Source organism: Cenococcum geophilum (assembly GCF_001692895.1).
Source record: "Cenococcum geophilum 1.58 unplaced genomic scaffold K441scaffold_17, whole genome shotgun sequence".
In the NCBI taxonomy this organism is placed as follows: domain Eukaryota; kingdom Fungi; phylum Ascomycota; class Dothideomycetes; order Gloniales; family Gloniaceae; genus Cenococcum; species Cenococcum geophilum.
The window spans coordinates 66,293-82,366 of record NW_027137575.1 but is presented as its reverse complement, the minus strand read 5'-3'; the positions used below and the strand labels follow the sequence as shown (position 1 = coordinate 82,366).

General features: G+C 36.5%; 1 protein-coding gene across 1 annotated transcript; it reads left to right on the top strand.

Moving 5' to 3' along the window:
* Positions 1 to 1,764: 1,764 nt before the first annotated feature.
* K441DRAFT_634701 (uncharacterized protein) lies at positions 1,765 to 3,695 on the top strand. Its single transcript, XM_067646413.1, has 3 exons — positions 1,765 to 2,041; positions 2,108 to 2,635; positions 2,688 to 3,695. The coding sequence occupies exons 1-3, from the start codon at positions 1,869 to 1,871 to the stop codon at positions 3,469 to 3,471; spliced, it is 1,485 nt and encodes a 494-aa protein (XP_067504694.1). The 5' UTR covers positions 1,765 to 1,868; the 3' UTR covers positions 3,472 to 3,695.
* Positions 3,696 to 16,074: the final 12,379 nt, after the last annotated feature.

Here is a 16,074-nt window from a genome sequence, read left to right as displayed (position 1 = left end):
CCTTAGGGTAGTTAATTGTAAATATAGCTATACTAAAGCCTATAATCCCTTCTATATGCGAGCCTATATAGATATAGTCTAAGGTAGGCTTAATATCGCTAACAAATCTAGATCGATCGTTAAAGATGTATATATTAGTTCCTAAGTTAAGAATACTATCATAAGGCTTATAGTTAGAGGCTGTGTTATAGGCTCCTCTTTAATAAATAGTAAAGACTCCCTTAGGCTCTTATAAGCTTTAGTTACTATCTTTTAGTTTTTTTATTAACTTAATTGTCCTTCTAAATTTACTTAATATAGGCTTTAATTTTAGGTATTGTATTTATAATCTTCTTCTCTACTTTCTTCTAGATTTTATTATTTAGTTTAAACTAAAATAGGCGAGGAATCGGCTCTACTATATACTAGTATCTATTATAGTAGTAGCGTTTTCTATATAGGTATTATAGTATTAGTCGCCCTTTTTTCTTCTTCTTATTTACTAATAATTTAGGCTTTGATTTAGATTTTAGATTTAGTAACTTACTTAACTCTTCCTTAAAAGTAACTAGAAAGAATCTTTATAGGGCCTTACCCTTTAGGCGAGCTCTATATAACTAGTTTAAAGAAACTAAAAAGTATCTACTTTTACCACTTAAGCCTTTAGAACTCGTTTTCTAATATTCTAACTAGCTTAGTATAATTAATATAACTATATATACGAAGTCTTTTACTAAATAATTGCTATCTACCTTAGGTAGACCTAGTTCCTTATATTTAGTATATACCTTTTCCTACTCCTATAACTAAAATTTAAAGTTTTAGTTCTAAGGCGCCTTCTTAAGCTTTATATATTAGGTAGCGATTTAAAGCTTTTAGGCGTTATTAGTTAGAGTAACTCTCTACTTAAGCGATACTAAGATATTATTAATAGTATTATATTTAAATATATAGATAAGGTAGGTACGTAAGATAAAGCTTTAAATTTAGCTGCGTAACGTATTAAGGTCTAATAACTATTTCCTATATAGCTTTACACTATCCCTATAGCCGGATTAGAGCGCACAGAGCTCCTCCTTCTTGTCTTTATCTAGCTTTAAGAGCTTCGTCTTCCCCCGGCCATTAATATTCTTAAATAAGGCTTAAACCAGTTCTTTAAGCTTTGGTAGAGCGTTTGTAAATATTAATAGATTAATATACTACTAAATCTAATTAATATTAGCCTTTAACTTAATAAGTTTAACCTACTAGTCCTAATTGTTAGGCTTACTAGAATTACGGATAAAACAGTAATATATATATTATCTTATTAAGAGGTTATTATAGGCGTCTATAATTAAGAAATTAATAGAAATTAATAGAAATAAAGGCTTTAAATTAAAGATAAAGCAGTAGACGGCCCGGGCTTATAACTATTAAATAGGGAGATTAAGGATAAGAACTCTGTCCCTTAAAGCTAGCTCTAGAAGCCATCCACATATATAAGGTAGGTAGTAAAAGAACAACGGCGATGCCAAAGACGATCTGTAATTGTTACTTAATTGCCACCCGGTCGATATTGCCACTTAGTCGATAATAGGTAATGAATAGGTAATAGAAACAGGTCGATAGGTAATGGAAATCCGGTTCAGGACAACACAACATATCCCGAATGAATCCTGAAATCGTATTTGACGACTCCGAACGAGGCTCTGATGTTTAAGCCGATGAAAACCGTGATGAAAAATCCGTATAAAATCCTCATACTATTAATACAAATCAGCAATTGTTTCAATATGTCTTACACTTCGGCTGAACTGCCGACACATCCGCTTTCTGTGGCACAACCACCATCAAGTCATTCAACACTCGAAAGAACCGTTTCAAAATCCAGATATGAACGCCCGCTTATGGCTGAGAGCATTGCTTCTGGACAAGAAAAGGTTTCGAAAGGAACGACAGCAGTTGTCATTACGTCTGTAACTTGCATTACTGGTATCAGCAGTTTGCTTGCTGGTTTGGTTGTGGTCGGACTTCCCACCATAGCGAAAGATTTAGCGCTTGACGCCAATCTCTTGCTTTGGTATTATTCCCTATGGCTTCGGTTACGCTTGTAGTTGCAATTGGCTCTCCGCTAACATCTCAACAGGCCATCTTCAATATATGCCTTAACATGCGGTTGCACACTCCTTCCACTCGGAGCTGTCGCCGATGTTATTGGTAGTCGCACAATGTACCTCACAGGATGCGTATTACAGTCTTTGTTTACTATGGCTTGCGGCCTTTCACAGGATGGCTCACAGCTCATCCTATTCCGCGGCCTAGCGGGCATAGCAATTTCCTTCTGCCTTCCTTCGGCTGTTAGTATCATCACCAACACATTTCCGGAAGGAAAGAGGAGAAATATAGCATTCGCTTCCATGGGTGGTGGCCAACCGATTGGCTTCTCTTTAGGACTCACTCTTGGTGGTGTGTTGTCTGATAGCATTGGTTGGCGGTGGGGGTTCCACATTGCTGCCATCATCAACACGCTAATACTCGGGGTGGCCGTGTATGGCTTGCCAAAGGATATTGACTCTTGGGAGCCAATTACTTGGAAGCGATTGACTTCGGACATTGACTGGATCGGAGCAATTCTTGCCAGTGCATCTCTTGCAATGCTTTCTTACGCCTTTGCGTAAGTAAAACCCCTCTTCTGCCCTTTTTTAATATTAACTTAGTGTATATAGGTCTATCACTGGGAGCTCCTTAAACATTAAGACTCCTGCAACAATTGCCCTCCTCATAGCCTCCGTAGCGCTGGTTCCTATTTTCATTCTTTGGATTAACAGACAGGAACGTCTAAATAGGCCTGCGATTATCCCTAAATCCCTGTGGCGGAACAGGGTCTTCACCAGTATCTGTATAAGCGTCTTCCTGACTTGGGGTGCTTTCAATGCCGTAGAGAGTATTCTGACGCTTTATTTTCAATACGTCCGGGAGATTAGTGCGATCCAGACCTCCATACGTTTCCTCCCTGCCCCAATCTCAAGTACACTCGCCAATGTAATTATGGGCTTGATTGCGCATCGCGTCCATGCAGACTCGGCAGTAATTGTTGGCACTACAGTAACTTGTATAGCACCATTACTAATGGCTATCGCTCACCCGGATTGGTCGTACTGGTCTTGTGAATTTCTAGCGGTTCTGTTCAATCCCGTGGGTGCCGACACTTTTTTCACAATCTCGAATCTTCTCATCACGTCAGTATTCCCCACGAAGACTCAGGCGCTTGCTGGTGGTGTGTTCAATACTATTGCACAAATTGGCAAGAGCGTAGGACTGGCAACAAGCGCTGTCATTGCAAACAGTGTCACGGCGCGTTCGAGTTCGGAGGATAAACAAAGTCCCGAGGCTCTCTTAGAGGGATACAGAGCTACCTTCTGGTATTGTTTCGCGCTAAGTTGGACAACGTTAGTTGTTTGTTCGCTCGGACTAAGGAATATTGGAAGAGTTGGTGTCAAAAGAGAATAGGTGCCTCTTCCGAATATCTTCTTCGAAGTCGCTGGCATGAAGGAATAATACGTTTCTGGGATTTCCCGCGGTACACATGGTATGTATTATCATGTTATCATCTATTCCGGCGTTATGTGGTTGGGCGTTTTTGTCTCAAAAAAAGCATTTTGAACCACAGCAAGTATCTGCGGCATACGTATCGGCAATGTTAGCAATAAACGCGGCTCGCACTCCAAAACCCCAAGAACTCATTCTAGGGACCGAAACTATATATGTTCCTCTCTCTGGTCTCGGTGTCATATGATTTGAATTATATGTTTTCAATTATTCCCTATGTTCATCTCTAAAGTAGTCAGGTTCCGGTGTCCCCCCAGTGTGCGCGCGACACCACATCCAATTTCGCTAGAAACTAGTCAAGTGTGCACTTACAAAAGGGCTGTGCGCTTACAAGAAAGGTGAAGTCTCTGGTTTTTTAAGCTTAATTGTAAGAGTTAAACTTGAAGTTCTCTCGTGCGCAAGAAAGCGAAATTAGGTGTGTGGTGTTGCGCGCACACTGGGGTACAGGCTGTATTAACCCTGTTCTTGCTTCTATGGTTGTCGACCGAGCGCTGACCGCGATCGTCCCGCATCAGTTTGGATCAGGGTGCCTATGACTCCAAAGCCTCATCTCAATAAGACAGAGTTCTCATTCTGGATCATCTGGTCGACAATAGTCATTTCCAATGACACACTTATAGCTAAGTCACCTCTTGTTAGCTCATAGAATACAAACCCAGCAGCTGTAACAAAAAAAAGTTCCTGCAAACTATATATTGATCTTTGATTAATGTCTGATACGGATCCTCTCTCGGCCCACGCAGACTACCCCGCACACAGGGGAAAATTATGTATTATACAGGAAAAAAAAACCCTGGGATTGGGGGGAGGAAAAACCTATAAGCTACCTCAGTAGGATAAAAAACCCCAACTTGACTATTTCCGTACGCAGCTTAGCAGCTACGTCCTGATCTCCGTTGGATGTCAGATCTCCTTGGTAACTACTACATTCTTCTTTTTGGCTTGTCTAGGGCTGGGGTTCACTACGTCCCAGCTAGGCCTAGCTGTTGATTGCAATATACTAGTAGTTTCCCTATACCTTAACCGTCCCCCATGCACGCTATCTCTCCATTATTTGCTATATACGCCCTCCCCTCCTAGGGCCTATTAAAGGCGTAAGGGAGATTCATCCATAACCGTAATACCGAAAGGCAAGCGGGATATTATATATGTGCCTTAGGTATCTTTTATGCCTAGGCCCTAGTTGCCAGGCCCTCTCTAGGGGGGACTAGTCTGTAGAGGGGAAACCGTAAAGCCGTGTAATCGCTATCCAGGCCGCCAGGCAGTATAGTGCGGTTACGGTAAGTGACCGCATACTCCGCGGGCAATCGCCCTAAGGGTTAGGAAGGGGTATATTTATTCGTTTGTTCGTCTGCTCGTCCGTTAAGTATAAGAGGTTACCGATGCCTTTAACTAGGGGCCGAGGGACGTTAAATCCGTCTCGTGTCTAAAAGGATTATATAGGTAGGCTTAGGATAAGAGCTAATAGTTATCTACTATAAAGGGGTACCATTAGTAGTAGTTTTGAGATCTTACTATCCTATCCAAAAACTTTTTACTACCGCCTATAACATCTTAACGCCCACCAGCTCCTACCCGCACGCTATTTAAAGAAAATTTAATTAAGATTTAATCTTTACTACTTATATAAACTTGTAAGTTATTGCCTGCTAGCATTTTTAGTGACTTTAGGTTATGTCTTAAGACCAGAGACCCTACCTACGTATTTAGAACTAGCAAGGAGATTTAATAGATGCTATATTGTCAATCTAGGTCGGATTTTAATAATTACCCTATTCCTATTCTAGTTGCCTATTACCTTATAACTTTATACTATTTCTATTAGCTTTTTATTACCTATTAGTAATATTAATTAAGTGGTAATAAGGTATCAGTTTTAAATCGACGTTAGTTGTAACGGCTCGAACTATTAAATAAATGCCTCGACAGAGGCTTGAATAAATGCTTGCAAGATAAAGCGAACGGGTGCTGTATTACGAAGATATTAAGCTAAGGAGCAAGAGAAGGTGGTGAGGTTATATGCTAAGTCTTAAGCAAACCCCTAACTAGGTGACGCGCTCTAGCGCCACCACATTAGTGTTAATATTAGTCTTTGCTATCTACTTAGTATATATAATAAAGTTCCAGAGCCCTTTATAATAAGATAGAGTTATTATTATTATTTATCTTTTAGTATTAAACAGACAATTAGAAATAAGAACTCTATCTTATTATAAGAGGCTTTAAAGCCTTACTATATATATTAAATAGGTAGTAAATAGACTAATAACAACGTTATTATTTAGTTGGTAATAGTTGATGAAAATAGGTAATAAAATATTTAATAAGATATATTAATTAAGAAAGACGGTAATTAGTTATAAGTTAAGAGATAATTAAGATATTGTATATGAATACGATCTAGGTTAATATACTCCCTTAGCTTTAAGCTAACTTATATTAGCGACTTAGTCAATTAAGGCATAAGCACGGTAAAAGGGTCGCGCAAGCCTATATAATTGGATTTTCTATAAACGAGAATCTAAAGCTAGAGAAAGGAAAAGGGAAGAAGGGTAGCGCCGCTTAAGGTTTTATGCGATCATCTAGTTACGTAACTGCAACTATTTAAAACAGTAAGGAACTGACTGTAATTGTCCGCTACAATCCACTACTATAATCTACCGTTTTCTACCAGCGCTATAATATTACCCCCCCCTCTGGAAAGGCCTGCCCTTAGGCTTTATATATCCGTATTATATTTATAGAGTATTCTTGTCCTTATACTTAATAGGCAGCTTATTATCTTCGTTATATAAGTACTTTATTTACTTATTTAGGTACTTTAAAGGTCTAGGCTTGTTAGGGTATTAGTTATAAATTTTTTTAAGCTTTTAGGGGTAGCTTATAAAGTTCTAGGTAGGGTACTAGGTTAGGTCTAAATTATAGCCTTTTTATTAAATACGGTATTATAGCGTCCCTTATACTAGTTTATAGGTTAGTATTTTATTAACTTTCTATTCGTCATCGCTATTAACTTAAATTGGTAGTAGGGGCTTATTTTTTTTTATCTAGGTAGCGGGTTATTTATAGCTTTCCGTAGCTTATCTAGTAAAAAGATAGAGTAAACTTTAATTAAGTCTAGGAGCTTAACCTTATATAAGTTGCCTATTTTATTAAGGATTTTATATAGTCTTACTATTTAATAGTCTAGCTTATAGCTAGGTCGTTTTGTCTTTTAGTTCTTTATTATAACCTAGACTATATCTCCTATAGTAAAGTTAGGCTCTTGCCTATACTTATTCGCCTACTATTATATTAATTTTTAGGCCTTTTTTAGATTTATATAGGCTACCGTCTAGGCTTCTTCTAAGCGCTTAGTATACTACTAGGCTTCCTTATAAGATAGTTTTTCGTGTATAGTTTAGGGTCCTTTTAGTTTTTCCCAGTTAAAGCTTATATAGGGTAAGTAGCCCATTTCTAGTTGGATAGGGGTAAATCCTATAGAGTTATAAGGTAGGGTCGCTTAGGCATAGTTTATTAGGGGTAGCAGTTTAGCCTAGTTATCTTAAAAGTAATTAATAAAAAGCTAAAGTCTCTAGTTTAAATATTAATTTATAATTTCCGTCTAACTATCTATTTAGGGGTAGTATACTATAGAAAGCTTTAGCTTAATACCTAAGATCCGGGTAAACTTATTCTAAAAAGCCGATATAAATTGCGGCTTATAATTAGATATAATAGTATCTAGTAGTCCGTAAATTTAGTAGATGTAATAGATATATAGTTAGGCCACCTCTTTAGTATTAATATTTTTATAATAGGGGATTAAAAACGGGCGCTTGCTAAAGCAGTTAACTAGGATTATAACTATATTATATCCGTTATGGTTTATAGGTAGTTTATAAAAATTTATAGAGATATACTACTAGGGGCGTTCTAGTATTAGGAATGGCTTTAATAGTTCTAGGGTTTTATCTCGTAGAATTATAGATCTATAGTAGTTATTACAGTACCGTATATAGCGGTTAATATCTATAACTATTCCGGGCTAATAGTAGCGGTTACTAATAATCCTATAGGTTTTATTTTTCCTAGAGTGGGTTATAGAGACTTAGGTATAAGCTTTAGTAATAAGCTAGGTTTATAAGTTCTATTTCTTAGCTACTACTAGCTATTTTTAGTGCTTAAGTAGTCCGTTTTTAAGGGACTATAGGCTAGTAACATTCTTTACCTTTTTATAGTACTCCTATAAAGAGGGGGTCGTTTAGTTAGCCTATAGTAGTTTATTAATAAAGTTAAGTTTAGAGGAGTTAATAGGATATATCTTAGCGCCTAAGGAGTCTATACTTCGTTCTACCTATATTTAGGGGTTAAGGTATTTTAATTATAGTAGCATCTAGGTCCGTAATAAGATCTTCACAGCTATCTAGTTATTTAGGTTTATTTACGCTTTATAAGAGCGTCCGTATAGTTTATAACGCCTAGTTTATATATAATTAAGAAGTTAAACTAAGATAGGATATCCGCCTAGCGTGCCTACTAGGCTGTAAGGGCCTTAGTTATTATAAAGTATTCTAGGGCCTTATAATCTAAAACTACCGTAATTAGCTTAGGGGTCCCCTCTAGCTATATACGCTAGTGCTAAAAGCTAGAGATAATAGCTAGCATTCCTTATTATAGATATAGTAGTTTAGCTTAGTATCTATTATAGTCTTTAAATAGTATATAATAGGGTGCTATTCACCGTCTGGTTGCTTTTAGGAAAAAATAATAGCTATTACACTATTTAAGATATTAGTTTTTAGTATTAAGGGCTGTTCTAGGTTAAAATAGATAAGTAGGGGAGCCGATACTAGCCATTTTTTAAGCTTATTTAAGGCCTACCAATATATAGCGTTAAGGTAAAAGGGCTAGTCTTTTTTAGTAAGACGGCTAAGAGGCCGGGCGATCCTACTGTAGTTCTTAATAAAGTATTAGTAAAAGTTATAAAAACCTAAAAATAATTATACCCCCTTTACGGTCCGCACTAGCTAATTACAGCCGTTTTCTTTAGGTTGGCTTTAATTCCATCTATACTAATAATAAAACCTAGGTACTTTATACGCTTAATATTAAACTCTAACTTCTTAATATTAACTTAGAGGCTAGCCTTATAGAGCTGTTATAGGACTTTATAGACGTGCTCCTTATATTCTAGCTTATTTTTAAAGTAGATTATAATATTATCTAAATAGGCCGTATAGAAGTTATTAAGGTAGTTAAAAAGTATATTATTTATATACCGCTAGTATATAGCTAGTCCATTAGTTAGTCTAAAAGAAAGTATATTATATTTATACGTTTTATAATAGGTCTAAAATATAGTAAGATCTTTAAACCTAAAGTTTATTCTAATTTTATAGAAGGCCTAGCGGATATTAAGCTTTATAAAAACCTTAGCTCTACTTATTTGGGCTAGAGTCTTACTAAGTAGGGGTGGTAAATAGCGGTCCTTGCGGGTTATATTATTTAGCTTTTTAATAAAGAGAATAGGTAAGGCGAAAGGGCTTAGCTAGGCTTAATAAAGCCCTTATTTAGGTTATTAATAAAATACTACTTTATAGCCTATAATTTAGCAACAAACTACTTATAGAGGGGGCTAAAGCTAAGGGTATTTTCCTTGCCCTACTTAATCTCGATCTTATAGTTATACGGTTAGTAAGGTAAAAGTATATTAAACGCTGCTTTAGAAAATATATCTTTAAATTTCTAGTATTAATAGGGCAGCTTTTATTCTACTAATTCCTTATCTATAAGCTTACTTTCCTTTTTCTTAATTATTTAATTAATTTCGTATAAGCTAGTTATAAAGGTAATAGTATTAGGCTAAACTAGGTTTTAGTAGAATCCTACGGCACTAATACAGCAGATATTAACTAGTAGGAGGTCTGCTAGTTTCTTTACGGATATCTATTAGTTTATATTTTACAGTATAATATTTATAGTCTTCCTTAGCTTACGTTTTATTTTCTATAAGTTATCTTTCCTATTTATTAGTTTAGTATAGCGTCTAATATTTCTAGCTTTCCTTTATAACTACGTAGGGCCTAAGTCCTCTATAGTTAACTTAGCTAGGCTATTACTAGCTTTTTAGGTCTTTAGTATAGGTAGTATAATATAGTTAGTTTAGGGGCGGCGTAGTATACGGATCTATTACGGATTAAGCTATATATTTATATATAGTATCTACCTAGCAAATAGTATTAATCTAGGGCCGTATAAGGTTTTCTATTATAATACTAATTTCTTTTATAAAAGAAGGGGTTAGGGGTAGGGTTTTGGGCTAAATAAGCCGCCTACTTTATATATTAAGCTATAAGCCTAAATAAGCTAGCTACTTTCTTCCTAAGATTATATTATAACTTCCTAGGCCTATAATAAGGAAGAGGATATTATACTACCTTCGTCTATTAACGCGGAGGTAAATTCGTAAGATAGTTGTAATAGGTGGCCCTATCCGTCTATTATACCCGCGGATAGAAATTAGTTTAGGTAGTTCTTTAATAAGTATATTTAAAAAGTTAGCTAGCTTTACAGTATATTAGGTATCTATTAAGGTAAAGGCATTTACTTTAAAGTTAGCTAAAGTAGAGGTTAAAACTTAATATCTATTACGAAATAAAGTATAAGGGATAGTATAGCTTCTTCTATTAACTAGCTAACCTAGATTAATATATAATATATTAATCCCTTTTAACCCTAGAGAGGAGTCTTTCTCTAAGGTTCCTCTTTTTCTAACTTTATACTATTTTTCTAGATTAACAGGACCTTGTCTATTTTTTTAATCAGGTAGTCCTTTATACGGTAGCCTTTCTAACTATATAAAAAGTAAGCTTCTTAATTACTAAGGGCCTATCTTTAGGGGTCGCTATATATAGGCTAAGTATACGCCGGACCCGTAGTAGGACTAGCCGTACGGCTAGCTGCTAAATTAATGGCGGGCTATATAGCTGGTGCTATAGGAGTTACTAATCGTGCTAGGGCACTATAGGCCATTTTTATAGTAGTCTAGTTTGGAGAGTTTTAGGCTTTATACTGTTTAGCTTATACCTTAATTTAATAAAGGCCTTAGTTAATAGCTAAGCACTAATCTATAAGTTCCTTTAGCGTCTATATAGTAGTAAAAACTAGCAATATAGCTCGCTATAGGTTTAGGGTAAGCTTATTAAATAGGTCTAGTATTAAATCTTTTTAGGGAATTTAAGCTTAGCTAGCTAGGTATAGAAAGCGGGTCTAAAAGGCTAAAAAGGTCTCCGTTGTTTTTATATTTAGGCTTTTATAATTAAGGCGGGCGTTTTATACCTTAAAGGGGTCCTTATAAATAGAAGATAGGTAGTTAATTATCTCTTTTCTAAAGAGAAAGGGATCTGCTAAGTCCTATGCGTACCGCGGACGTAGGTACGTCTATATATCTTCGCCAGTGCGGCTAAAGACGTAGGCCATTTTAGCTCTAGTAGTAGGGAAATAGTCCGTATTAACTTTAAGATTATCCTATAGTTAAAGCTTCTAATTATTAAATATGATAAAAGGAGCTCTTGCTGCACCCGGCCTAAAAAGACCAAAACCAACTAAAAGAACCCTGAAAAACACCTAGAGAATCCCCCTAAGATGTATGCATCGCAGGGGAGGCACACGTCAAACGACGGTGGCTCGCACTCGTGCGCGACCGCTAGAACTACGCCTAGCAATAGCCCTCCATAATAAAGACGGGCGAATACTACACTATAAAGCGGAAATACCTCTATTAAGAAGGCATCTAACAAAATATAAAGCCTATTAGACGCGTCTAGTATCTAGAATTGTGGGGGAGTAACCGTTAGCTATAACGAACTAATATAGCTAGCAGAATGGCTCCGCCAGTCCAGCAAACCTTAGGCGCCCCTTTAGTAAACCCTTAATTAAATCCTCTAACGGCTAAGTAAAATTAAAAATAAGCATAACCCCCCTTTACCGGCGAACCGCATCTAGGCCGCCGTAGCTGCGCTTTTATAGTATAGGGAACCTACCCCCCTTAAGTTAATAAACGGGTATATAATTATAATATAACCAAATATAGAATAAGTAGAGGGGCTTAGGGGATAATTAGAAATAGAAGTCCTTATAAAGATACGTAAAGAGGTCTATAACGCTGTTATAGTCCAATACCTTAAGAGCGGAGATATTAGAGTTACCTTAAAGGACTAATAGGTAAAGGAATAAGCCGTAAGGGTAGGGGATAGGCTAGGAGAACGTATTGGCATAAAAGTACTTCGTGAGAATTACCTAGTTAAAGTCGTAGCGGTTCCTATAAGCCTTAGGGTAGAAAAGGGACGCTAGGCGGATAATATAGCAATTATATAGGAGATAGTAAGATAAACGGAACGCCTTATATTAAGACTCGAAATCACCTAAATCTAATAGCTTTAATAGGAAAATATAAACTAAGTATATAATAAGAATAATAAGAGGATATAAGGGTTACTAAAGACTCGCTAGGGAGACACCGGACAAATGCATAGCTCCCTTATCGTTAGCATATATATACTAGGAATGCAAAAACTCCTTATCTAAAAAGAAATAATTATAAATGGCCTTATATACAACACAAGACTCTACAACTATAGACTACGCCTAAAATAATACTATCGCTATATATAATAGGGACACACCTAATCTATATACGTAGTATAGGTGTATTGCGGCCACTATACAGGCCCCTATAATACAAGACACTACTTAAATTAAGACTAAATAAAATATGTAAACTGCCACCGAAGCATATATAAGGCGTAGGAGAGAGAAGACTGCATTAAATACAGGAGACGGAAGGCAAGGGCTTAACAGCTGCGGGAATAACTGTATACTAGGTTATATAAATAGAAATAATAGGCGATAAGCTAGGGGGACGTAGGCGCCTTCCTAGCATTTCCTACCTTTAATACTAGAGGGCTAGGCCAGCCATCCTAAGCCTTAACGGGCTAGAAGCGACGCCGCGTAATATTACTAGACTAATTAGGGATATAAGGGTCACAGGGGACATAAAGAAGAGGACGCCCTATAGGAAGACCCCTATAGACAGCGACAGTAGGCTTAAAACCAGGATAATTAAGAATTAGACTTAATGCGGCAAATATAACATTCGCAGCCGACCTATAAAGGGTATATAGCCGACTAGTAAGAATAGGGGAAGAACTGGTAATAATAATAGATTTAGATATAGAAGCGCTAATAGGAATATAAGACACGGGAATAAAAAGCTCTATATAAAATAAGTAGTAACTAGGGTATAGATATAAAAGATAGAAGCTTTAAATATCTTAGAGAAAGTAAAAATAGAAGAAGTAAGGAATAAAGGAGAGTTGAAGGACCCTTACTGGGGGTCCGCCACCTATCCATTATATAGTATAACTGCGGCAATATAAACTACCGCCTTATAAGGCCCCTACTAGACAGTTTAGGCCTAGAGAAATACTATATCCTTACTATATAAGAACCGTATTATAATACCTTTATATAATTAACATACTACCCCTAAGGATTCTAGCTCCTATATAAACCAAAAGCAGCTATACGCGTGTGCTTTATAATTAGCAAGGCTATTAGCCTATCCTTATAGTTATAGCAGGCAGTTAACCCAGATATTATAGTTATAATAATCCAAACATATAGGGGACTGGTATAAATTATTAATATATATAACCCTAGGGTTAAAGGGGTCCTATAAATAGAGAATATTATATCGGTAATAAGCTTACTAGAAACCAAAGGTATAGAGTTTATCCTACTAGGAGANATAAACCTCTACCACCNNTANTAGGGGGGNATNTATNTTGCTNNAGATTAANAGTTAGAGTGCCTACTAAGAGCTATAGATATCTGGGGCCTTAAGCTAGCTACCCCCCTAGGAGTAATTATATGGCAATAAGGCACCGCTAGAAGTATAATTAACCTTATATTTATAGACGAAGGCCTATACCAGAGACTTAAAAGGTGCAACCCTAAAAAAGAATAGGCACTTACCTTAGACTATATCCCTATTTAGATACAGCTAAACCTAGATACTAAAGCGCAACTAAATAGAAAAAGATATGTAATAAGGAAGCTTAAGACAGATAGTTTCCTTAATATAGTTAAATAATAACTTTAAGACCTAAAAGAAATCCACCTAATACCAAACAAGCGAGGCTTATTAGCCACCCCTAAGGAAATCAACTAAAGACTAAAAAGGATCTAGGCAGCGATTAAAAATGGGCTAAAAAAGTACTGCCCGATCTTAAAACCGGGCCCCTACGCGCGACACGTATAGTCTATATAATACGCAGTTCTAGTTACTAGCTAATAATAAGTAAAAAGGAAATATATAAGCAGCTACGACCCTAAAGACGAGAGACGATATAAAGACATAAAAAACCAGCTAAAGAATACCCTAAAAAAAGAAGTAAGGAATAACTGGAGACGGTTTATAAACAAGTATACTTTTAACCTAAGCCTCCCCCATAATAAGGGCCTTTAGGCTATAGCAAAATGGGTAAAAAAAAAGGCAGGGCGCCTAGTAGAAGACCCACACCTACTACCCCTATAAAGAGTAGGAGAATTATAGGCTATAAATAACAATAATAAGAAGGCAAAGATCCTTATAGAAAGGCTCTTCCCCTAACTAGCTTTAGTAGACCTTAGTAATATTATAGGCGAAACACCGGTAACTTACCTGTGGGTTAATAGCAATATAACAATAGAGGAAATAGCTAGAACTATTAGCCGCCTTTTAAATAATATAGTACTAGGACTAGATAGGATTCTAAATAAGGCCCTAAAAACCTATAGGCCACTTATAGCACCTTGACTTGCAAATATAGCTAGAGTATGCTTTACTATAGGCTATTACCCACAACTTGGAAGATCTATAATAATAATTATCCTATAAAAAGAAGGTAAAGCAGATTACTTAATCCTAAGAAGCTACTGCCCTATTGCTTTAGAAAACACCCTTAGCAAGATCTTAGAAAGGGTAATAGCAAAACATATAGCAAACACGGTAGAGGAACACGCCCTACTACTATAAAGCTAAATAGGGGCAAGAAAGAACCGCTTAACACTATTAGCACTTACGCTACTCGCTACCACCATTAAATCTACATAGGCGATGCGAAAGAACTTTATAGTATTAATGCTTAGCTTAGATATTAGTAGTGCCTATAATAATATACCCTATAAGCGTCTCCTCTATATCCTTAGAGTAAAGGGCTTCCTAAAATGGATTATATAATTTGTCTAAGGGTTTATAGGCCAGAAAGAAACATTACTAGTCTTTAGCGGATACTAGAGCCCCCCTATTATAGTTATAACAGGAATACTATAAGAATTACCCCTTTTGCCTATACTCTTTTTTTTCTTTATAAGCAACCTACTTAACTCTTTTAAGAAAGGGGCGACCTAGGGAATAGGCTTCGTTAACAATATAAACCTAATTATATACGGGCCAATAGCTATAGAGAATTGCAGAACACTAGAGAAAGCCTATAACACTTATATAGAATAGGTAAAACGTTATAGAGTCCAATTCTTATTAGAGAAATACCAGCTAATCTATTTTATAAGAAAACGCAACTAATCTACAGATATCTAGTATATAATTTACATTTAAAACTTTAGGGGTTAACCAGTTTAGGGCCTAAGGGTATTAGGAGTATAGGTAGATAGTAAGCTCTGGTAGAGCGTATATGTGGCGTAAGCGGCCTATAAAGGCTAAGTATAGTTTATTACTTTATCTAGGATTATTAATTCTATATAGGGTCTATGCTTTTAGAGGTCACGCCTACTATATATAGCAGTTGTCCGGCTAACCATAATATATAGATCTAGTATTTAGGCCATTAGAGAAACTAAAAAGGGCCCCCCTAAATTACTCCTTAAACCACTTTAAAAGGTCTAAACAGCCTGCCTTTAGAGTATTATAGGTAGGTACAAGCAAACGGCTATAGCACTAGTTAAGAAGGAATCTAATATTCCCCCCCTATAGTTATATATTAAAGCCGCTGTAATATATTAGGGCACTGAGTAGGCTGATGGAATGATATATATGATGCTCTATAAGGAAGGATTTTAGGGGGTCGAAGACCCCGAGAAGATATCTACACGATGGCCCGCGCGCTGTCACGTGACCTAACACGTGACACGCTGCAGAGCTTAAAGAGACTGTCTAAGTACCCCCCCCTACTAATACACCCCCCTAGGCTCTATGAGCTCTAGCGAATAGGAAACCTCCCCGTAATGACTATGCTATGCTCCGTGAAGCTGTAGTTAGTAGGTAGTAGTAGTACTAGTAGTAAGAAATGCAATTAGGAAAGGAGAAATTTAGAATATTAACGACGCTCGATTGCCCGTCTCCCATGCTAAAAAGTAGTATTAGTAAGCCTCTGAAAATTGGAACTAAGTCGATTGGCATTAATTCCGAGGTTCCGCTGGTTGTAGTATAATTTCCTAATTAGGCCTAGGTGACCTAGGAGA